At 44.8% G+C, this 23,224-nt stretch overlaps 4 protein-coding genes and 1 long non-coding RNA gene across 8 annotated transcripts in view; 4 read left to right on the forward strand and 1 right to left on the reverse strand.

The window, feature by feature from the left end:
- Nucleotides 1-2,267, forward strand: part of drd2l (dopamine receptor D2 like) — a 24,511-nt gene extending 22,244 nt beyond the window's left edge. For both annotated transcript variants that reach the window (XM_048261234.1, XM_048261235.1), the window contains exons 7-8: nt 238-661; nt 1,137-2,267. In XM_048261234.1, coding sequence (XP_048117191.1) covers nt 238-661; nt 1,137-1,333 — 621 coding nt within the window. In that variant the 3' untranslated portion in view covers nt 1,334-2,267. The remainder of the gene's footprint in view (nt 1-237; nt 662-1,136) is intronic.
- Nucleotides 1,198-6,047, reverse strand: LOC125306082. 2 transcript variants are annotated; one of them, XR_007195490.1, is made up of 4 exons: nt 4,481-6,047; nt 3,957-4,130; nt 3,486-3,588; nt 1,198-1,329 (listed from the first exon to the last, which is right to left on the reverse strand). It is a non-coding gene; the product is annotated as an uncharacterized LOC125306082 (long non-coding RNA). The 2 variants fall into 2 exon arrangements; XR_007195489.1 differs by having other exon boundaries at nt 3,486-3,722.
- A 35-nt stretch (nt 6,048-6,082) lies between these two features.
- On the forward strand, nt 6,083-10,484 carry LOC125305672 (transmembrane protease serine 13-like; the record flags this gene model as incomplete). Its single annotated transcript, XM_048260578.1, has 6 exons — nt 6,083-6,212; nt 6,297-6,495; nt 7,244-7,422; nt 8,602-8,697; nt 9,613-9,755; nt 10,221-10,484. Coding segments are annotated over 6 exons (978 nt in total), but the record flags the coding sequence as incomplete, so codon positions are not given.
- Nucleotides 10,485-10,664: 180 nt separating this feature from the next.
- ethe1 (ETHE1 persulfide dioxygenase) lies at nt 10,665-16,419 on the forward strand. Of its 2 annotated transcripts, XM_048261872.1 has the most exons (7): nt 10,665-11,441; nt 12,161-12,305; nt 12,730-12,878; nt 13,490-13,619; nt 14,641-14,730; nt 15,080-15,196; nt 15,809-16,419. In XM_048261872.1, exons 1-7 carry the CDS (start codon nt 11,238-11,240, stop codon nt 15,853-15,855), a joined length of 882 nt encoding a protein of 293 aa, XP_048117829.1. In that variant the 5' UTR covers nt 10,665-11,237; the 3' UTR covers nt 15,856-16,419. The 2 variants fall into 2 exon arrangements, with proteins under 2 accessions (XP_048117829.1, XP_048117830.1); XM_048261873.1 differs by lacking the exon at nt 12,161-12,305 and having other exon boundaries at nt 11,315-11,441; nt 13,417-13,619.
- Nucleotides 16,420-18,395: 1,976 nt separating this feature from the next.
- Nucleotides 18,396-23,224, forward strand: part of phldb3 (pleckstrin homology-like domain, family B, member 3) — a 34,350-nt gene continuing 29,521 nt past the window's right edge. Inside the window, exon 1 of the mRNA XM_048261813.1 lies at nt 18,396-18,694. Coding sequence (XP_048117770.1) covers nt 18,688-18,694 — 7 coding nt within the window. The 5' untranslated portion in view covers nt 18,396-18,687. The remainder of the gene's footprint in view (nt 18,695-23,224) is intronic.

Genomic DNA, 23,224 nt, shown 5'->3' on the forward strand with positions numbered 1-23,224 from the left:
TTTCTCCTATTCTCTCTCTCTCTCTCTCCCTCTCCTCTCTTTCTCTGCCTGTTTCTCCTATTCTCTCTCTCCCTGTCCTCTCTTTTTCTTCCTGTCTCTCCTATTCTCTCTCTCTCTCTCTCTCCCTCTTCTCTCTTTCTCTTCCTGTCTCTCCTATTCTCTCTCTCTCTCTCCTTCTCCTCTCTTTCTCTGCCTGTTTCTCCTATTCTCTCTCTCTCCTCTATCTCTCTCTCTCAGACGTTGGTGAAGGAGGCCGTGGTTCACCCTCCGGAGGTGGACCCCATGTGTTTTCTGCCTCAGAAGGAGTCGCCTCAGACGTCGCAGCCTCAGCCCCATGGAGTCCAGCAGCCCCATGGAGTCCAGCAGCCTCAGCCCCATGGAGTCCAGCAGCCCCATGGAGTCCAGCAGCCCGCCGCCTGCGCGCGCGTCTCCCTCTCGGCCACCGTGGCTCCGGCCGCTGCAGCACCCCCCACGGTCCCTGCCGCCCGCTCGGCCCTGGTCCCCCGGCGGGCCACCTTCCAGGCGGAGGTGCACGCCCGCGAGGGATGGAGGGAGAGGAGGCTGGAGAGGGAGAAAGGAGGGATGACGAAGGAGAGAGTGCGGGGGAGGCTCTCACAGCAGAAGGAGAGGAAGGCCACTCAGATGCTGGCCATCGTGTTAGGTGAGGAGAGGATGAGAAAAGGAGGAGAAATATCTCTTCATTCTGTTTCTACCACTGGATTGAAGAACTACTAATGGCATAATGGCAGACTGACATTTATGTGCCTCTGTGAAAAATGCATTCAAATCACCTGCAACATGCCATTACTGTCTAACCTTGTAGTACTTTTATTATAATTGCCGTAGTGGTGGTCTGTGAAATAAAGTACATGTACTCATGAAATTACCGGGCCATCATTCAACTTGTTTACTCTGAAGAAAACTTATCTACATTAAGTAGTTTTGAATATTAATGAGTGTGAACTTGTGTGTTTATCTGTATGTGTTGCATGTATATTTTGTGCTAGTGTGTGTGCGCAGTTTGTGCGTAGCGTGTAAAGGCAAAGGCAGGCAGCGCTGTGTGTGTGCGTGTGTGTATGTGCATGCGGTGTGTGTGTGTGTGTGGGCAGCGCGCGCAAGGCCCATGCGCAGCTTAGGAGTGTTCATCATCTGCTGGCTGCCCTTCTTCCTGACCCACGTACTGAAGGCCCACTGCGGCAGCTGCTGCATCTCGCCGTCCCTGTACAGCGTGGTCACCTGGCTGGGCTACCTCAACAGCGCTGTCAACCCCGTCATCTACACCACCTTCAACATCGAGTTCCGCAAGGCCTTCATCAAAATCCTCCACTGCTGAAGACGAGGATGGAGAGAGGGAGAGAGCATATGATGAAGAAAGGAAGGAAGAGTCAGAAGGACAAAATGAGAAAAGGAACAGAAGTGAACTAAAGTGTGGAGGAGTGGAGTCAGAAGGTAGATGTGATGAAATCCAAAAACAAAAAGATGATAAAATCTCATGCAAAGCAGAACTATAGAAAATGATGAACTGTCATTTTGAAATGTTTTTCTTTTGTGATTTCTCAGCCTTTAACTCAATCTTGACTCACAATTTTTCGGGAGCTGTCCCTTTCAAGTCTTTTTGAAATAATATCGGATGAGTGCAGTGGACGATAGTGCTAATCACGGACCCAGTGATCAAAGAAAGCTTCCTTTGAATCTGAGCTTGTGCTGAATGGCACTGTATGTCCACTGGAGCAGCATGTTGAAGGGATCACGCCTCCGCTCATGGGTGTCAATTTACCTCTAGAGGGAACAAACACATTGAGAGCCCAATGGAGGTCAGTATACTGTAGGGTGGGCTGTAAGTCTCTTGTTTTCTTTTTGCCTGTGATATGCTAAGACTGGCACTAGCTAGCACCCATGGGTGCTACTCTCCTAAAGATCTCCTAGTCTTCTGATGTCCAAGGTTGCCGGTTAGATCCCAATGCTGTATTCAGGCGACATGTGATTTCATATCATGCACCACTATGGAAAGAAACTCAATGGAGTTGGAGAAATGTTAATGACTGGACCTCCGTTTTGGCCTGGAGTCGTGGAAGTGCAGTAGCCTTATAGATAACAGAACATTGGACATCTGTGACTGAATTCAATGTATAAATTGTACATTTAAAGCTAATACCACAATGCAATGTTACACATGGCCCTTCTGGAAATAATGTGAATTAAGGCTTTCCTTAAACATGTTTATGCCTAATGAAGGCTCAGAAAAATAAATAAAACTGTATACAGCATATTATTTTGTAGACTGGGCTCATTTTAATACTGTTAAGTCAATACAAATGTATGATGGATTGGATCATTGCATTGTTTGTTGCATTGAAAGTGTCATGATAAAGGACTGTAGTTATCAAGCTATTCTATTCTATTCTATATTCTAAACAAAGGTTTGTGATTGTAATCAGTTCTTGGCACAGACAAACCTAGACTCCAATTTCTCTGTCACATGTTGTCTGCCAGCACCTGACACAGTCTATTCAGGTAATATAAGATGTCTCTCAAAAACGTGTGTCAATGCATAGTCTCTCTCTCTCTTTCTCTCTCTCTCTCTCTCTCTCTCTTTTATTCAGCCACCTTACATAGGAACATGTTTAGAACCCTGGTGTCAAGTGCTGGTCATGCAAATTGCCACAAGGGGATGTGATTATGTAGCATGGAAAAATCCAAACTCATTCACAAAGTGAATAGAGTCTAGTGACTCTCAATTAGGAAATGCTTCCAACACTTCGCAAAGCCCAGGCCCAGCCTTACCAATCACATTGATCAGAGATTCCTAACGTTACTTCCTACTTCACCTGAACTTTGCAAACCGACAATAAACAGCACCAACAGCCAGGAAACAATCTATGTGTGTCTGCATTTTTCCAACAGCATTTTTTGACGTTTGTAGGAGTTGCTGCTTCTGTTTATCACAATAAGTTTCAGTTTCGTCTTCCCCTCTCGTCGCTGATTGGCCTGACATGTTTCCTGTCTGAGGGAAACGGTTATGAACTACGGAGTTCCAGACCAGATCTGAGGGAAACGGTTAGAACTATGGTGTTCTAGACTAGATCTGAGGGAAATGGTTATGAACTATGGTGTTCCAGACCAGATCTGAGGGAAACGGTTATGAACTATGGTGTTGGTTATGAACTATGGAGTTCTAGACTAGATCTGAGGGAAATGGTTATGAACTATGGTGTACCGAACTTGATCTCCCTGTAAGAAGATCCAGGTGGGCGGGGCCTAGTGATTCTTACACTCCCATCATGACCATAAGAGTGATGGAAATATTCAACACTCACAAAGTCACAATCCAACAAACCCACCATTATTGCACACTGTGTCCTAGGCCTGTGTGTGTGTATGCATGTTAGTGTGTACAAATGTGTGTGTGTTTGTGTGTTTTCATGAGTGGGTGGAAGTCAATAGGGGTGCCCTGTGGAGAATGTTAGTCAAGCCGTATATGTTACCTGCCGTGTTAAACTCTGACCCAACTGTGCGATCACCACCATACATCTTTCATGAGGTCCCCTGCCAGGTCGCGTATCGATTGCATCTGACCTCCCCGCCATCCTCATAACACAAGAATAGAGGGATTACCAGCAGCTGAAGAAGAGAGGGCGACTCAGTTGGGACAATGGAGACAATTACACAACGGATGAATTACGGAGGGACGTAGGTAGGTACAGGTGAGCAGGAAAGCATGTCTGAGAGACGGACAGAAAGAGGCACAGGAAAATAATAATAAAAAAAGCTGACAGAAAAAAGTGAAATATGCAGAAGGACGAGTGGCTGTCTTTATGTTGTCGTCCCTGACTGGGCTTTTGTGTGTTATTTACTGCCAGGCTCTCAAGGCTTCCCTTGGCGCAGGAGTGGACGCGCTCTTTCACAAGCAGCGCAAGCTTTCAGCTCCGATGCTCTAGAGAAGGCACGACACTCACTCACGCTCTCTGGCTCCCTCGCTCGCTGGCTCCCTGGCTCCCTCGCTCTCTGGCTCCCTCGCTCCCTCGCTCCCTCTTCATGGCTCAGTCTCAGGTAAGAGCTGCTGTGTGTTCTGGCCAGGGAGATGTGGTTGGCACAGTAACTGCTTCCATGCCCATATACAGTTACAGTACCTGTTCAGAACAAATGTTTTCCTCTCAAATTAAAATGCTTTCAACATTTGGCTTGAGAGCAATACGGTCAGTAATTTGCAAATTGTTACAAAGAATGCTACCTTTGAAGAATACTGCTTTAATAATCAACATTAATATGATTTTTTAAAATATGTCAAAGGCTCTTGATGCAAATATCGCTTATATGTTCCTTGTATGCAGTAATGTAAACCAATCTGATAGAGTAGCCTAACTGAGAAAATGGTGGTGATTTTGGCAATTTGTGAAATTGATAGATCTCTCTCTCTTTCTCCATCTATCTATCTATCTATCTATCTATCTATCTATCTATCTATCTAGGTCAAACTCACCTACAAACGATGTTTTTTCCCTTCTTATGTCATGCACCTGTGCAATAGGGTACTTCTTGCTCCAGTCCAACAGAGGGCACTATTGTCCCACAGTCTGGTGTCTCTCCACAGGAGTGTCTCCCTTTCAGCCAAATGCATCCCTCAGTGACTCCAGCACTGTTCCATTCCTCCTCTCAGCCAGCCATTTGCCTCTCGGCCCAAAACTCCATTTCCCAGCATCCCTCAGTGACTCCAGCACTGTTCCCTTCCTCCTCTCAGCCAGCCACTCTCCAGCTGATCCTTCCGCTCACGGATCAAGGTGTGACAGGACTCATCCCCCTCTCAAACGTCCAGATCACCGAAGCCCCATCAAGGCCCCGGATGTTGGGGGTGTCTCAGTTAGCCCCTTACACGCTATCAGCCATGATGCCCCACATGGCACGAACCCTGTCCTCAACCCAACAGCCAACAGCAAACACCCAGGACGCCACACACTGCTTCTGCCTTACAGGCACACAGCTGCCCCTCAGTTCCCAACGGCCCCCAACCAACCAGCCAGCACACAACACCCCACTACCTTCAGCTGGTGACCTACATGCAGACACTCAAATAATTCAGCTTACAACAGACACCAAACTAGCTTCAGCAGAGCCACCAAGCTCAGCAATACATGCACCCGCATGCGACACATTATCAGAGACAAAAGAGCAACAGCCCATTCAGAGCCAGCCAACGTCAACGTCAGAGGAACAAGATCATCAACCAGCAAGCGTGTCTTTGCCTCCAAGCCTGGCTCCACAGCGGAAGCTCTCAGAGCAGGGTTCAGTTCTGGAAGAATGTGAGGTGGGGCTCACTCTCCCCAAAGATGGATCAGAGAAGGACACAGGTTAGGGTCATGACTTTTTAGCCTGATCAGTCTATTAGCGACCAAGGAGGCTTATAAGTATGGAGCTCTATCCTAGATTACAATGTTAAGGAAAAGTCATTGCAATATTTGCAGTTAACCACTATACCTACCGTACACACACACACACACAAAACTATAGTTCAATTTTCCGTAGTGATGAGATTTTGTCTTACACTTTGATTATGTTTTCAGATATTGTTCTGCAATGAATCTATCAGTACCTAGACAAATGACTGATAATTCCCTCTGTCTTGCCTGTCTTGTCTCTTCTGCTCCACAGAAATGACCTCCCCATGGGCCAGGTTGCTCCTCACCTGCCCACCCCGCCTGACCCTGACCATCACCTGCATTCCTGTCCTCTTTACAGTCTTCGTCTGCATCGCTATCATAGGTGACCACATGGTGACCACATGGTGACCGCATGGTGACCGCATGGTGACCACATGGTGACCGCATGGTGACCACATGGTGACCACATGGTGACCACATGGTGACACCACATGGTGACCACATATACTCTTTCATTTCATGCATCTTCCCAAGGACTTTTGTATTGAGGCCTTCAATCATATAAAAGACTATTTTTTTGTCAAATAATTTATCTAAATTAGACTAAATCTCCTTGGTTCCTCCATGTTAGTTACTGAAAAACAAATTTTTCTTCACTGATTGTTAACTACATATGGATTCCCCCCTTCTCTGTTTTATTAGTGAAATTCCTGTGCTTCCCATCCAAAGTGCGTGATCTGTCGCTCCCCTGTGGTAGTAAATGGAACTGCAGTGTTACGCCTAGCCCTCCTGCCTTTGCCAAACACCCTGCCAACCAAACAGCTAACGTCACTGAGGGTAAAAAGCAGCCTCTCAGCGCCAGTCCTCTGTAATCACCTCTTCCTCTCTCTCTTCCCCTAACTAATGGATCTGATTCCACAGATCTAACTGGGCCACCCTTCCTCTCAGGTTGTCCCGACGGGGCGCGAGATGGGCGGGGAGTGCGCATCGTTGGGGGCACCCTGGCTGAGGAAGATAAGTGGGGCTGGCAGATAAGTCTGCACTGGAGGGGAAAGCACGTCTGTGGGGGGTCCATCATCAGCCCACGCTGGGTCATCACAGCAGCTCACTGCTTCGTCCAGTAAGATGTTTCATAGGAGAACCACAATGCGTTCTGAGACAGGTCTAGTTCAGATTAGTTCGGTCACAACTTCACTCACATGGCAGTATTAGTAGACAAGCAGATTTTGGGGGAAGTAGGAAATCCAGCAACATTTCAAAAAAGTAATATAATATCAGTATAGTATAATATAATATAATATAATATCAGTATCAGTATATGAGCCAGATATGCTCACTTCTTCACCAATGTAGGAACATCACACTTCTTCACCAATGTAGGAACATCACACTTCTTCACCAATGTAGGAACATCACACTTCTTCACCAATGTAGGAACTCACAAATTTGGCACGGCCGTCCTTATGACCACCGCTAGCACTGGAAGGGACATCAACGCAGCCCATTATTGCTCAATATGACAGGTCAAAATGTGAACCTTTGGTAAAATGTTACATGTACATGTACACATGAGCAAAGAGTTGAGTTTCACTAATCATTCAGCAAGTGTAGAACATGAGAGTTGCAGTTTATGAGGAGTTACAGGAATAAGGGAGAGAAGTTGAGAAGTGTGATTTATTTCCTTCAGATAGCCCCACGAGGCTTTCACATTATGCAGCGCTATCTAAGTTGTTCATTGTAACACACTACTGTACATCAATGTCACACAGGCAGTGTCTGCCACACCTGTGTCAAGCACCTGTTGACTGATAAAAGTTTAACCCTGATCTATTGTAAATATGTCTGTTTCTCATCTGTCACTTTCCCAGGTACAACATGATGTATGAGTCCGACTGGCAGGTTGTGGTTGACACCGTCCGCTTGTTCGACGCTTCGCAGGGGAAGAGGTACAGTGCCCTGGAGATCTATCCCCACCCAAGCTTCTCTGAGGACAACAACGACTACGACCTGGGGCTCCTACGCACCACAGCAGACATGGAGATGAGAGGTGTGGAAGGGATGAGGAGAGGGGAGGAGAGGGAGGGATGAGGAGAGGGGATGTGAGGGAGGGATGAGGAACATGATAAGGAGAGGGGATGTGAGGGAGGGATGAGGAGAGGGGATGTGAGGGAGGGATGAGGAGAGGGGAGGTGAGGGAGGGATGAGGAACATGATGAGGAGAGGGGAGGTGAGGGAGGGATGAGGAGGGGATGTGAGGGAGGGATGAGGAACATGATAAGGAGAGTGGATGTGAGGGAGGGATGAGGAGAGGGATGGAGGGAGGGATGAGGAGGGGGAGGTGAGGGAGGGATGAGGAACATGATGAGGAGAGGGGAGGTGAGGGAGGGATGAGGAGAGGGAGGGAGGGAGGGATGAGGAGAGGGGAGGTGGAGGGAGGGATGAGGAACATGATGAGGGAGGGGGGAGGAGAGGGGAGGGATGAGGGAGGGAGGAGGAGGGAGGGATGGGGGGAGGGAGGGAGGGGGGGAGGGGAGGGAGGGAGGAGGGGAGGTGAGGGGAGGGATGAGGAACATGATGAGGAGAGGGGGAGGGGAGGGAGGGATGAGGAGAGGGGAGGTGAGGGAGGGATGAGGGAGGAGGGGGAGGTGGGGGGAGGGATGAGGAACATGATGAGGAGAGGGGAGGTGAGGGAGGGATGAGGAACATGATGAGGAGAGGGGAGGTGAGGGAGGGATGAGGAGAGGGGGAGGTGAGGGAGGATGAGGAGAGGGGAGGTGAGGGAGGGATGAGGAGAGGAGATGTGAGGGAGGGATGAGGAGAGGGAGGTGAGGGAGGGATGAGGAGAGGGGAGGTGAGGGAGGGATGAGGAGAGGAGATGTGAGGGAGGGATGAGGAGAGGGGAGGTGAGGGAGGGATGAGGAGAGGAGAGGTGAGAGCGAATTTTTTAGGTCATTAAAGACATCAAGATTCAAGTTCAACTTGAGCACTCTTGAGTTCACAACCTACTGCACCTTGGCACAGATTAGCTGTTCCAGCCAGATACTGTATTTGCCTTTGATGCCATGTATGGCTGGCATTATACAAGTGCTGGACTTTGTTTTCATGGCATGCTCGAAAGTGATCATTTGGACAAACAACACGTTGGTGCTGTTTTGATGTGGTAGGGCGTTGGTGTTGCTGATATAGTGTGTAATGGTCATGGCTTTTGCTCTTACCTGTGCTACAGGTGGAGTGAGGCCTGTGTGCTTACCGAGTCGGAGGGAGTCATTCCCCGTGGGTTCCCCCTGCTGGGTCACCGGCTGGGGCTACACAAAGGAGGGCGGTGAGTCCACCTTCTCTTAATTCTTTGCTCTGCTCTCTGTCTTTCTTTCCTGGTGTGTTCTTTCTGCTCTTTCCTTCACCTATGACTTCCTGTACATCTCCCTCCTTTGTTGATTGTTTAGACACAAACTGACTGAGACAACAACCGGTTGCCTGCCCTATATGACCAGGGGTCGGCAACCTTTTCTGTTAAAAGGGCCATTTCTTTGACCAGAAATAAAAATAAATCTGTCTGGGGCCGCAAAGATGTCGGAACCATTTAAAGGTAAACTATGCAGTTTTGGCAATTTCCTTACTGTTTTCTCGATTTTTGCGTCTTTTTCGCTGGCTCTGTCATGACGAATGTCTGAGAAACTCCATCGCTACCTTTTTCTAGCCGGTGCCTGGCGTGTATGTGTATTTAAATGCAGTAAAGCAATTCGTTACACTCGGTATACTTCCTGATACTGAGGCCGTCGGCCCGCGGGCCCACAGTTGCAAGGGTGATTTTCCCGCTCACAGGCACTAGGGGGAAGCGACACGGCCACCATTCAACCCGAAAAAAGTCATATAACCATTCAAATGACTCTGAAGCTGTTAAATGAAGGTAAATTAAGCTAAAAAACTTGCACATTAAGCTAAAAATCCTGCATAGTGTGCCTTTAAGCTAAAACTCCTGCATAGTGTGCCTTTAAAAGAAATCAGTTTAGACACCTTTATTAGCCTCAGGCATAATAATTTCACTAACTGTTAATGTGTTGGGACATCTTGAAGCTTAACAACTTCATGAAATTGCTAGAAATATTTCATAACTTCCATTTTTAGAGAAAGCCAGGGAGCCACTAGAGAGGAACTAAAGGGACGCATGTGGCCAACCCCTGATTTAGACACAAACGGGCTGAGGTAACCGGTGGCCTGCCATATCTGCTTACGTCAGGCTTGGTGTCGTCAGAGATGAGGCAAGCCCAGGTGAGGGTGATCGACCAATCCCTGTGCTCGCAGCCAAATGTGTACGGCTCCTACCTCACTCCCAGAATGCTTTGTGCTGGTTTCATGGAGGGAGGGGTGGACTCCTGCCAGGTAGTTATCTGCTGCTCTAAACACCTGCTATAAAATACACACTTTTCCAGTGGCGGAGTATGAGTAGATAGATATTGCAGTGAAACTGTATTTGCAGTTACCTGAAGTCTGTATGGTTTTGTGTCTTTTGAAGAAATGTGTATCCATGTTGGGTCCATGGAATGAACATTTTAGCAACCTCCACATGTGTCTCAGTTCCCTCTCTTGACAATGCAATTGTTTCTTCATGGTAATGATTCATTGCCTCTCAAACAACAAGCCAGCGACTACAGCATAATTGCAGTCAGTAGATGTAACAACAGTGGCCTGATCATTTCACACACCACCAAGTGAAAAACCACACAGTGGAATGAATTCAAGCTCCTAAAGTCATACAGGCTATCACTGACCACATAACTGGGTGGGTGAGAATGCTCATGGGCTACATTCTGTGAATCGTGTCTGGGTGGCTCTGCCTGTGGTCAGGGAGACAGCGGAGGCCCCCTGGTGTGTGAGACAGCAGAGAGAGAGTGGAGACTAGCCGGCGTGGTGAGCTGGGGTGAGGGATGTGGCCGACGCAACAAGCCTGGGGTTTACACACGCGTCACCCACCTGTTAGAGTGGATGGAGCGTTACATACAGGTAGGCTACTCACGCACCCATCTAAAAATGAGACACGGTGGAGTGCAGGGCTTTAGCCTACTTGCTAACATTTAGTCTTATCTTTTGCAGGTGGCAGAGGAAGAAACATAGGCCTACTCATCAGAAAATAAACATAATAATAATAATAATAATATTATATATAGGGCCAACATGGTAAAATTGTGTAAATAAAATAAAGAAATTGTAGTATTGTTATTGCATATTGTTTTTCAGATACTTGTAGTGCAGTTATTTTTTTACAATAAAATAAATAAATAAAAAAGGGTTGCTGACTGGTGTCACGTAGACATGGCCTGCGCAATAAAGTAGCCTGCATTTCCTCCTTGGCTTGAAGCCTCACACACACCCAGCCCGTTCCTGTGAACTCTGGTCCAATTTCCTTCGTCCATTGGACGCCACCTGTGACCTCGTTATCTATCATGTATGGTTAGACTGAAAAAAGGGGGGCGTTAGGTAAGGTTAGTGTGTGAAAGTGAGGTCACTTGAAGCTGTTAAGTTTGTAAGCTACCTTGGACGGACCGCGGACAGCCAACATCAGCCTACTAGCCTACACTAGGCTGAACGGATCACATGTGAATTTTGGACTACGCATGACCGACACATTTACGAGGATCAAAGGCTACTTCAATGCAAACTGTCTGACTGACTTATGAAGACGTCCAGATATTAGCCTAAACAGCCTTTGCCCTTGCCAGGCACTGCATTCGCAGCATAGCACCTCAGTGTCACTCCTCGACGGTTGTTCGCAAGTTCGTGTTTGCAAACTGGACCAACCGGTCAAAGGAATTTTGACTTGGCTTGCCATTGGTGGATACTGTGCCTCGTAGCCCATTAGAAAAAATGAATTCCATCACACTAAGGTTCCAGCCAGCTCTGGCCTGTGCGTGGAGAGTAAAAACAACCTCGAGCTCACGTAGGATTCCAGCCTTGCAACTGCGCTTCTGCTACGGCGTCTCAAGCACCGACCATCAGCCGCCTGTCAAAACAAACATAAGACATTATTGCTCTAGGATGGATCAGGGGCAAGGGATGTTGTTCAGACAGGTGAGTGAGCCCTTTCTTCAGTAGCAGGCATAGACTGTAAAAAAAAAACGGTAGCAGGGCGTATTACAGCCTGTGCCTGTGTTGACATGGTCCTTGCTAACTTGTCTATTAGCCTCAACTCAACTCAACCCTGTCAACTATGTTTGACAACAGCTTGATGAGAATAAGGCCGATTTACCTTATCGTGATGATGGGAGTTTTTCGTGAGCCAGTTTCATGTTTTTATTTTTGTCAGGTTAATGTTAGTGACAAGATTACTATGCTCAAAGTCAATACTTAAAAACAGGGCATCCGCAAAGCAAGTTTAATGTTCTCCACTCCAGGCTTGTTTACATCTCTCACAGTGCAGCGAAGAGTACGGAACCATGGAGGGGTCATTACAGGATACTAAATTGTGCACATAATCAGAGCCCGCCTTATTAGACATTCTCTGACATAATATAGTAAAATGAAATCACAATTTATAAAAAAATGAATGAACAAGTTACTAAAATGAACGCACATTCTCTTGATCCACAAATATTGCAATGACTCCGTAAATGATGGCTACGCTCATCGAGAATTAAATTCAGCTGATTTAAAATCCTAATATTTTTTGAACTAATCAGTAATCATATTCAGTCACATTCCTTAAATGGTTAGGCCAGATATAAGTTGGCAAATCTCACAAAGTTTTTTTAACTTTAAAGCTTTCCACTGTTTCCCCATCATCTTTGTAGTTGTTTGAGTCAGTCAGTAGTACGTACACGTACCTTCTGGCGGACACAGAAACCAAGGAAGCCGTGCTGATTGACCCCGTGCTGGAGACCGTGGACAGGGACATCAAGCTGATAGACGAGTTGGGCCTTTCACTGAAAATAGCAGGTAGCACCAGTTAGCCACTTTGTGTAGTATACTGACACCAGTTAGCAACTTTGTGTAGTATACTGACACTCTATGGTGCATTATTGTATTACGATGCTGTACTGTATTGTTCGGTACATCTGCTCTCTGAGTTCAAGTAGTTTAATAATTTGAAATGGTTGTGCTCAAGAGCTAGCTCAACTTTAAGGAATAAATTAAAATTAGTAAAGGAATGGTATAGTGTGTGTGTGTGTGTGTATGGGAGGGTATGGTGTGGGGGTGTAATGGGGTGTGTGGGAGGGGGATGATGAAATGGTGTGTGGTGTGTGACTGAGTTCATCTGTTGTCCAGTTGCTTGTGTTGTCCAGATTCTTTCATACATTGCAAAATTGGAAGTCTAAAGGGTGTGACTCTTCTGCTTATCGTTCCTCTCTCTATGACCCAGTGAACACTCACTGCCATGCAGACCACATCACAGGGACCGGTCTCCTGAAGAGAAGGCTGTTTGGAGTGAAAAGTGCCATTTCCAAACACAGCGGCGCCGCTGCAGACATTCTGCTCTCTGAGGGCGACAGCGTTAACTTTGGCAAACATGTAAGGCGTGCCGCATACAGATGAGGTGATTGAGCCTATACATAAGACTTTAAAGAGGCAGCTGATAATAGGCAGAGTGCTCTTTCTTTTCTGAATCACTCATGCAGAGACTGGTATACGTTATATCTTCCTCTCAGCGCATGAGGTAGGCCGATCAGGGCAGTGGTAGCATTGTGGCTAATGAGGGCTAGTATGCAGTAGCCAGACAAGCTCTGGGTTCAAGTCCCAACTGCCACCATTGTGCCCTTGAGCAAGGCATTCAACCCCGATTTGCTCTGTGAAGACTGGCCCTTGCACTAATTGACATGTGTAAGTTGCTTTGGATAAAAGAGCCAGCCAAATGAATAATTACAAGTACAGGCCTAAACAATGTCTAACTGCATGGTCACATTTCAGTGAACTTTTGCCTTTATTCACATGAAAACAGACTACCAAATGGAACCAGCATGCATGTGTTTATTTTTTTGTTTTATTTAGATTTTCTGCCAAGAGGTCAGTCTGCTTTTTGAGCCCCCTGCCTTCTGTGTTGTCAATGCAGGTTGCTAGGTGACCACCACCATTTGAGCTGTTTCCTCACCCCCTCTTGCGCTCTCTCTGCTCCTGCCCTGCAGTGTCTGAATGTGAGGGAGACCCCTGGGCACACAGATGGCTGTATGACTTTGGTGACCGGGGACCAGACTATGGCCTTCACCGGAGACACTCTGCTCATCAGGGGCTGCGGAAGGACAGACTTCCAGCAAGGTGCCAAGATCCACACACACACACACACACACACTTTCTCTCTCTCTCTCTCTCTCTCTCTCTCTCTCTCTCACTCTCACACACACACACACACACACATCCCAGGCTATGAACTATCATATCATGGTTAGGTTAGATCCACACATCACAAGCTATGAACTATCATTCCATGCTTAGGTTGGATCCACAATCCCAAGCTATGAACTATCATACCATGGTTAGGTTGCCATTGCACAAATGACACGACAAAAAAAACATATTTTGTATACAAAAAAATATACAAAGAATATATCTACTTTATAAAGAATTTACAACCATTATTAAGTAATTAGTAATACAGTCATATAATATTGATCATATTTTATAATATTGACCTCACTTCTTCAACCTGAGGGTTATTTCACAAAAGCAGAATTAAGAAATCCAGGATAAGATAAAGCCAGGTTTGACCTAGCGTTGTCTGGTCCTCCTAGCTCAACATGTTCCATGAGCATCAAGCCAGGATGAGGAGTGACTAGGTCAAGTCAGGTGTAAGTAATTCAGGATACATGCATGTTCTGTATTTCTTTAAAAAACTCACCATTGGAATAAAAAAAGACACAGAAATGGTGTCATTCACATCAAGTGAACAACAGCTACCATGTTCATGCCCCAAGAGTGTAGTGCTGTAGCTGCCAGGCTACTTTAGCTATTGGCTGTAGCAACACGAGCTAGGTAGGCTAATAACGATTGATTTTGGGTGTTTTTTCCCGCAGCCTACCGATAGTACTTGGTGAACATAAAACTGAGATGTATGTGAAAAATTGCCAAATTTCTCCTTTAAGTTTCTTATTGGAATGGAAAACCCAGAGTTTCCCTCCTCGCAGGGTAAACAAACTGAGATTTTTATCAAAACCCGCTTTCTAGAATAGGCCCTACAAAGTCCATTCTAAAGTGTTTTTGTAGTACCACATATTGCCACTAGATGCCAGTAGTCATTTTCAAAGCTGATCTCATTTATCTTTCTCATTTTTTTGCACAGGGTGCTCAAAGAAGTTGTATAAGTCTGTCCATGAGAAGATTTTCACCCTACCTGGACACTGTCTGATCTATCCTGCTCATGATTACAAAGGCAGGTGTCAGATTTGGAATGTATATTTATCTTAACATCAAATGAGGCATTTCTGAAATAAGCAGAAATATTGTCACATGGTGAGAAATGTCATTGTAGAGGTTGTAGACATTGTTGTATGTTTCATTTTTCTTTCCTTATATAACCCTTACACACACACACACACACACACAGGGTCCTACTAACTGACTGATAAACTATAAAGTGATTAATTAAACTACTGACCGGGTAGAGAATAATTCCCCTTTTTATTTATTCTGTTTCTAAGTTGTGTTGGATAAAAGTTGGACAAATCAGCTAATTAAATAAATGTAAATGTAAATTTACTGTTGTGTCTATTGCCCCATAGGTCAGACTATGTCAACAGTGGATGAGGAGAAAAAGTACAACCCACGCCTGACCAAAACCCTGGAGGAGTTTGTGGACATCATGAAGAACCTCAACCTTACCAGGCCTAATAAAATAGGTAGCTTTTCCAGCCAATATGTGTTAGCCTGCAGTCACACCAACACAAGCTGCACCTAATGCTGGCAGATCACTCCACAAGTATATGATATCTCCGTGTTCTGAGTCTGATTCTCCTTTTCACCTAATGCTGGCAGATCACTCCACAAGTATATGATATCTCCGTGTTCTGAGTCTGATTCTCCTTTTCACCTAATGCTGGCAGATCACTCCACAAGTATATGATATCTCCGTGTTCTGAGTCTGATTCTCCTTTTCACCTAATGCTGGCAGATCACTCCACAAGTATATGATATCTCCGTGTTCTGAGTCTGATTCTCCTTTTCACCTAATGCTGGCAGATCACTCCACAAGTATATGATATCTCCGTGTTCTGAGTCTGATTCTCCTTTTCACCTAATGCTGGCAGATCCTCCACAAGTATATGATATCTCCGTGTTCTGAGTCTGATTCTCCTTTTCACCTAATGCTGGCAGATCACTCCACAAGTATATGATATCTCCGTGTTCTGAGTCTGATTCTCCTTTTCATATCTACATGTTTGTTTTTACAGAAACGGAGTATAGACATAAACGTGACTAACTGTTTATTTCTGTATATTTCTCTCTCTCAGATATTGCAGTGCCTGCAAACCTGGTTTGTGGTCTACATGATGTATGAATACATGCAAAGGACAGAAAAGGGGAATACCAACTATAACAATAGCAGGGCATTTAGTTCAACTTTAATCATTTCCATAAAAGTCAACAAGAAATACAAAAAGCATAATCCATATGTCACAGATACAGTTTAAAATCAAAGCAAACTAGATAATTATATTTACATTACATATTGAGATGTCAAACATCTGTTAACAGGATAAACATGTTAAAACCAAGTTCATGTACAATGAAAAAACAATACATTCTAAAATGTAAGGTATCTTATTAATGTGTAATTAAAACATGAATGATTTTTAAGTTGTGTGTCAAAATGATTATTGAATTGTTTGTTTTTCTGCAATGCGCTTTAACAGGCAGTTAAAGAAAACATGCAGTGGTATTTTTCACCCCCACGATTTTGCATATTCTGCTTGGGAAAAGACTAGTCATTTGCATGTAAAATCCAATGGCAAAAGTTCAGCCTTTCTGCTGAAGGTTTTTGTATGTGTTCTTTTTTTCATGTTCAGTTCTGCATGTATATTAATCCTGATCCAGATAATAAAACTGATTGTGATGTAATACAGAGTATGCTAGAATGCTCGTTAATCAAACTGATTGTGATGTAATACAGAGTATGCTAGAATGCTCGTCAATCAAACTGATTGTGATGTAATACAGAGTATGCTAGAATGCTCGTCAATCAAACTGATTGTGATGTAATACAGAGTATGCTAGAATGCTCGTCAATCAAACTGATTGTGATGTAATACAGAGTATGCTAGAATGCTCGTCATGTCCTCCAGCTTGTTCAGGAAAAACAAGCTCTCTCTCGTCAATGAAGCAGCACTTGTAAAAAGGACTAGGTTGCCCTGTCTGTCTGTCTGTCTGAGGTTGCAATATAACAACCGCATTTCAGCATAGAAACATGGGGCCTCGGTTAGTTTAGAAACCCATTTAGCCTACATCCACTCCAAGTAAGACTAATACATGGAATTTTCTCAAATACAAATGACTTTACCTTGACCTAGTAGGAATACTGTTTGTTTTGCTTGTCAAGTGTTAGAGTTCTGCGTTTGGCTGCCAGTGATCACATTTTATTGGATCACATTTTCTCCTTTTATCAGCAGTCTCTTTCTCAGTCACCCAACCAGTCCCACTGCCCCCACCCTTTGTAGAGAGCCCACTCTAAACAGCATCAGCAGCTGCAGTGTACATCATGTGGGAACAAACCTTCCACCCACTCCACAGCAGACATCCACTTGACACAACACTGGGGACTTCCTCCTTTGAGTATCCCAAACTGCAACAACAACAAACAGGGCCAACCAGATATACTCATGAAAGGGGGAAGAAAGGCGCCATTGAATGAATTGTGCGAGTCTGGCATGAGTCCACATACACATGAGTCCACACACACGTACATGAGACGCCCAACTCTGCTCTCTGCCTACCTGCGGTCCGTGTTGACACATAAGAATGAGGAAAGTCACTGTTTCCCAACGCCTTTCATGCCCTGCAAGGCACACACACACCTGCTTTGTTTGGATGTGAAGGGTGTGTCTCTTATATTGCCTCTGCTCATGCATGCACAATATGTTTATGTGTGAGTTTATGCGGATGGCCACCCACCCTCTTATTTTGACCCGATAAGTTTTAGTTGCCAGCTGCTCCTTATTTCTACCGATGTTGCCCACCCCATCTGTTCTATTTCCCAGCCGCTCTCTCTATGGGGCATCCAAGTGCCCCTGGTGTGCCACCCCACTCTGTCTGCTCTTTCTCTCTCGCACCCTGTTGGCACCGTCAGGGGACAGACTAAGGAAATAATCTATGTTTACAGCGCCTGCTCATTCATAAGGGGCTGCTAGTTTGGCGGCCAGATAAAGGTCCTTGATGAGTGAGATACTGTGGAGGCCGTTGGAGGGAAATTTACGTACATGCTAATGGCACTTTCCATGAGCCTTTGGCAGAGGGAGGGACCATCTGACGGGAGATTTACGGTGGTCACAGCAGAACGTCCATATGGGTTGTGTGGACTTCCCCACACAACACACTTTAACAATGAAGAAAGTCCCCTTCCAGTGTCTGTTACAGTGGTTGTGGTTTTATTCGTATGGCAAATGTAGCCCACTTGGTCTATTTATTATTAGGTTGGGTCTATGTAGAAAGGCCTATAAAGCAACATAATTGTTTTACTGTCAACTCAGTCAATGTCAGATTTGAAACACATGTTTAATAAAACCGAGTACTCTCCAACAACAGTACTCTCTGGAAGGGTATTCTGAAGTGTCCTCAAGGACCCGACAAAAGTTTCCAATTTTAGAGCCTGCCTTGTTTATCAAGTAACAGTTAACACGTAATTGGGAGTCACACAGTGCCTGGCAGCGACACGGAGACCGCAAGACTGATGGCATGAATAGAAGTAACTCGCCTTATTGAGTTCACACTCACCACATCGTTTTCACACCAAACTTTTTTTCCTCCCTTTCTTGTTCCACCCGCCCCCTGCTCTCGTTCACATGCATTCCTCTCCACCTGTTGACGCCGACACATTCAGCCGTGATCTGTCATATTCTCGCCAGAGCGATAGAGATACTTCATTGAACCGCGGAGCAGAAGAAAAAAGGGCTGTGAAGATACGAAGAGAAAGAGATACTGGTCAGAGAAAGTCCCCGGACTTTACTTCTACTCACTCAAGTCTATAAGCGAAAGCATTGTGGCAGTCCAGGCTACTATTTTGTCTCGAATTATGCGTGATTGGTGTCGTCAATAAAAGGGATATATTTTTGGATAACGGAACAAGTCTACTTCTTCATGTATTACTAGCTGATTGAAAAGGAAGTTTTGAGCAGGTATGAAAGGTACGTGTAATCTGTTCCATTTTAAAATCTGTTCTATTTGACACATTGCCATGGGCTTTTCTGAGTAGCTAGCCCAGGTTTAGAATGCATGATTTGTGTGTGGTTTAGTTTTAGCTGTTTTTTAGTTTATATGTTTGTCATTTAAAACAATGAAAGTTTCGATGGTAGGTTACGGGTAAGCTGAGCTGTGGACATTGCTACCACCGCTTTATTGACTTATGTCGGCTCGTGATGCCTGAAGCTATTGTGAGTTTATTGTTTGTTCTATTGTTGGAAAAGAAAAAATGCTTGATTTGTATTATAGTGCTCTCTCGCACACACATACTCTCTCTCTGTATCTATTTATCTATCTAACTGTCTGTCTATCTGTCTGTCTGTCTCTATCTATCTCTCACCTTCTCTGTCACTCAGCCCCGCGCGTGCGCGTGTATTTGTGTGTGTTTGTGGTTTGTACTTGTTTGTGTGTGTAAGTTATGCATTTCACCGCGCGTGATTGTGTTTATGAATGGTGTCCTAAGATGTTACTCCATGTTTTTAGCAACGCCACAGAGGGGTTAATGGAACTGAGTTGTGGGTTGGCATTCACTCAGAAGCAGTTTTTCCCTTGTCCGATATATTATTGCGCTTGTCCTAATTATTGCCTTGTCCTAATATTGTATTGCGCTTATTGGGGACATTGTATTCTTTTATTATTGAACTAGCTCTATGTCCAAGTACTGTGGACCATGCCAGAAATGCATGACTACCCACGGTAGGAGAAAAGTCTCGGGATACCATTGTGGCCAGAGCCGGACAGTAACGGAGTACATTTAGGCTACTTGAGTACAGTACTTGAGTAGCCTGGGTGTTCCCATGCTGCCTTGCGCGCGATTTGATTCACGCTGCTAAGGCAGCCTGGAGACCATGGAGCAAATTTTCGCCTGAGATAGGGGACCAATCACAGAACAAGGGGGAAAGCAAGACAATGATGAGCTATGCACAGACACATTTGATAGACATCCGTGGCACCCAATAAACGGATCTGGGCATTTTTTTCAAACACGAGAAAATTAACCCCAGACCACGTCTCATTGAGAAGTGGTGGCGCTAGCCAGGCTAGTACTTCAGTACAATTCTGAGGGATCTGTACTTTACTTGAGTATCATTTTTGGGGAGTACTCATGACTTTACTCAAGTACATTTGAGAGGCAAATATTGTACTCTTTACTCCACTACATTTCTATCCATAACCGTGAGTACCCGTTACTTCTTCTAAAAAAAAAGGAAAAAAGAAAAATCTCGGAGACCCTCAATTTGTTGTTTCCCTCTCAAACGTGATTGGATTGTGCAGGCGACACTGATTGGGACAGCCTATCAGCAATCACCTTCAGCTTTCCACCAAAGTCAACTCCATGGTCAGATTTAGATAAGAGACGAAACCATGGACGAAACAATGGATGAAGACGCAGCAGGTCCATCCCAGGAATGTGTCAACCTGTGGCCCCACCTCGCTAGACTATTTTAATTTTCTGAACAAGTTAATGATAGTTTTCGCTTTAAGTGTTTTAATTACAAAATAGTATTTTGTATTCGAAATACGTATTTTAAATTCATGTATTAGCAATACTGCCCATCCCTGGCAACATGGTAAAAAGATGAAAATTACTTGATTTTACTTTCAATTACTTTTACATTCTCCAAGGTATTAACATTAACATTTTTCATAACTCGATGTAGGACGATTCTGTACATAAATGTAAGCACTGTGGCAGTAGTAATGCAATATTTAGAAAATGTAGGCTACTCTTGTACTCTTGATACTCAAGTACTTTTAAAAACAAGTACTTCAGTACTTTTACTTAAGTAGACATCTGACTGTTGTACTTTTCCTTGTACTTGAGTAAAATTTAGCAAAGGGTATCTGTACTTATACTCAAGTAATGAAGCTGTGTACTCTGTCCGCCTCTGATTGTGGCTCAGTGGCTGAAGCCTCCATTAGTAGGCTACATTTCCCAGAGGACTCTCATGTGATATTTGTTTATAATGCTCCCACGTGCTTCTATAATATAAACAGATATAAATATACAGATGAGGGAGAGAGCAGCAGTTATGGGAAACAACTGTCTGTCAAATAGCTTCTGAAGACTATGGTCAGGCTCTTGTGCATCCTGGAGATTTCTAAGCTATTTTCTTCAATAAGCCTACTTTACCGATGGTTTCTCTCCAACATAAGGGCTTATCTGTGTAGGCCTATGCCTGCACACACCCACACACACACACATACACACACACACACACACACACAGCATATGCTCACAGTGGTGCTGGTTTTACCCTCCCTTGACAAGGCCACCAACTTCAACTGTCCATGCAGTGTCTCGTTGGACTGCAGTTTTGAATGTGTGACCACTTGTGTCTCGATAGAAGTCCCTGCCCAGTTATGTAGGTCATATACTTCCTGGCCTGTATGTTCAGACACCTCACTCTTCCAGTGGGTCAAATAGCACACAGACCATGGCACACTTCCTGGCCTGTATGTTCAGACACCTCACTCCTCCAGTGGGTCAAAGGTCAAATAGCACACAGACCATGGCAGAGGTCACCTGTTCCCTCTTCTCAGCTGGCCGTTTTATGTTGACAGGTTCCTCACTGTTCGCCACATAGCCCAGATCACTGGTAGAGAGCACCAAGGTCAGCACTGGTGTGGCTCGGGCACGGACATGACCATGGTCCACCCCCCTGCCAGCCCCCCTACCCCTGCCAACCCCTCTACCCCCACCCTCGGGCATCTAGTGAATCTGGCAACCCCAACCCCCTCCCACCCTCAGAGGTCACGGTGACGCCAGGTCAGCAGAGACCAAATCAGGTCACACCATGTGGAAAGGTATCACACTCACACCATTATCACCAGGCATAATGTACAAGAGTTAATGTGCATGTTCCCAGGGCTATGAATAGGATTCAGAGTGAAGGAAAAGATGGGGTCATTATTGTCAGGAGCTTTTGGAATTGTGTTAAAGGGGAACCAAACAAAAAGGTTACCATCCGCACCCTCTAAAGAGTGACATCATACTGTATGTTGTTATTGGAAACAGGCTGTAAATAACAAACAGCTTCCTGCTGAATGCACCACACACACACACACACACACTTACAGTGTACTTCAACACACTTACAGTGTACTCACACTTACAGTGCACTTCAACACACTTACAGTGTACTTCAACACACTTACAGTGCACTTCAACACACAGTGTACTTCAACACGCTTACAGTGTACTTCAACACACTTATTCTTCAGATACGCTTACAGTCTCTCTGACAACATCAGCATAACAGGCAGTTAGCATGACATGCTAACCGGTCCAGCATTAGCCATACATTGCGCAGTAATGATAAGTTGTAGAGACTTCAGGAAGGCCTTCATGTATTGGGGCGTGTGGCAATGTGTGACAGAGGGCCTCTTTGTTTTGTGTGTAGACAAAACCTGTTGTTGGACAGTGGTGTTTAGACAGTGACTTCAGACTGCATGGTATGTTGGCGGTGCGTTTAAATGGGAGGCTCTCTGACACTATGGGTGTGTTAGAAACGGGTAAAGTTGCTGCCATTTAGATAGATAGATAGATAGATAGATAGATAGATAGATACTTTATTGATCCTCAAGGGGAAATTCAAGGGTCTCAGTAGCATACAGACATAACACACAACATGCACTTACAGCAGAATTTTAAGATATCTAACTGGGGAGCAAGGCAGCAAGTGCGGTTCGAAACCGAAAAAACTAATTCTGCTGCCTTTTAAGATATCTTAGAATTCCCAAATAACGGTCATTTTTAGAGGCAACATTGATGCACACTTCATGCTCCCTCCTACCCATAATCCCTTGCGGCAACGTCGGAAACAGCTGTGAAAGGTAAACAAACATGGCGGATGACATCGGTAATGGCTGCTGAATCTGTTTAAAATGTCATTTGTGTGACCTTATTTTGCTTAGATTTGTAGATTAGAGATGAGAAATAAACAATTTACTATCTGATTATGCCATTGTTGTAACCAGTAATAGCGTCTGGTCTGATATATCTGCCGGCCGTAAAACTAATTTATACCGTTAGCCTGCTAGCTTACGTAAGCTAATTTAGTTTAACGTCAGGCCTTTGCTAACGCCATACCGTAGTGTTAACCAAAGATTCTACATTGCTACGCTCATTTTTAAAAGATGCATTTAATCCAAAGTCATGCCTAGTGAGACACCTCTCTATGTAGGGAGGGAGGCAGTAGGCAGCTGTCTCCCGTTTCGAACACACCCTATGTCTCAAACTAGGGGAATCAGGAGGGACAGATGTATTTGAGACATGGTTCAAATTCTTGGCTCTTGTGCCTTGTTCACAGTTTACTCCAAGAATGTAGCTTAATGCGCTTCTTCCTGTATCATCAGTACTCCAAATATGCAATGTTTTTAACTTTGCTGTCTATACTGATTAGATAGGCACTTCACAGAAGAATGAGTTTCATCATTTTCTGATGCATAAAGGATAAGGATCTCCATCTCCT

The sequence above is a fragment of the Alosa alosa genome, chromosome 13, assembly GCF_017589495.1.
Source record: "Alosa alosa isolate M-15738 ecotype Scorff River chromosome 13, AALO_Geno_1.1, whole genome shotgun sequence".
Taxonomy (NCBI): domain Eukaryota; kingdom Metazoa; phylum Chordata; class Actinopteri; order Clupeiformes; family Clupeidae; genus Alosa; species Alosa alosa.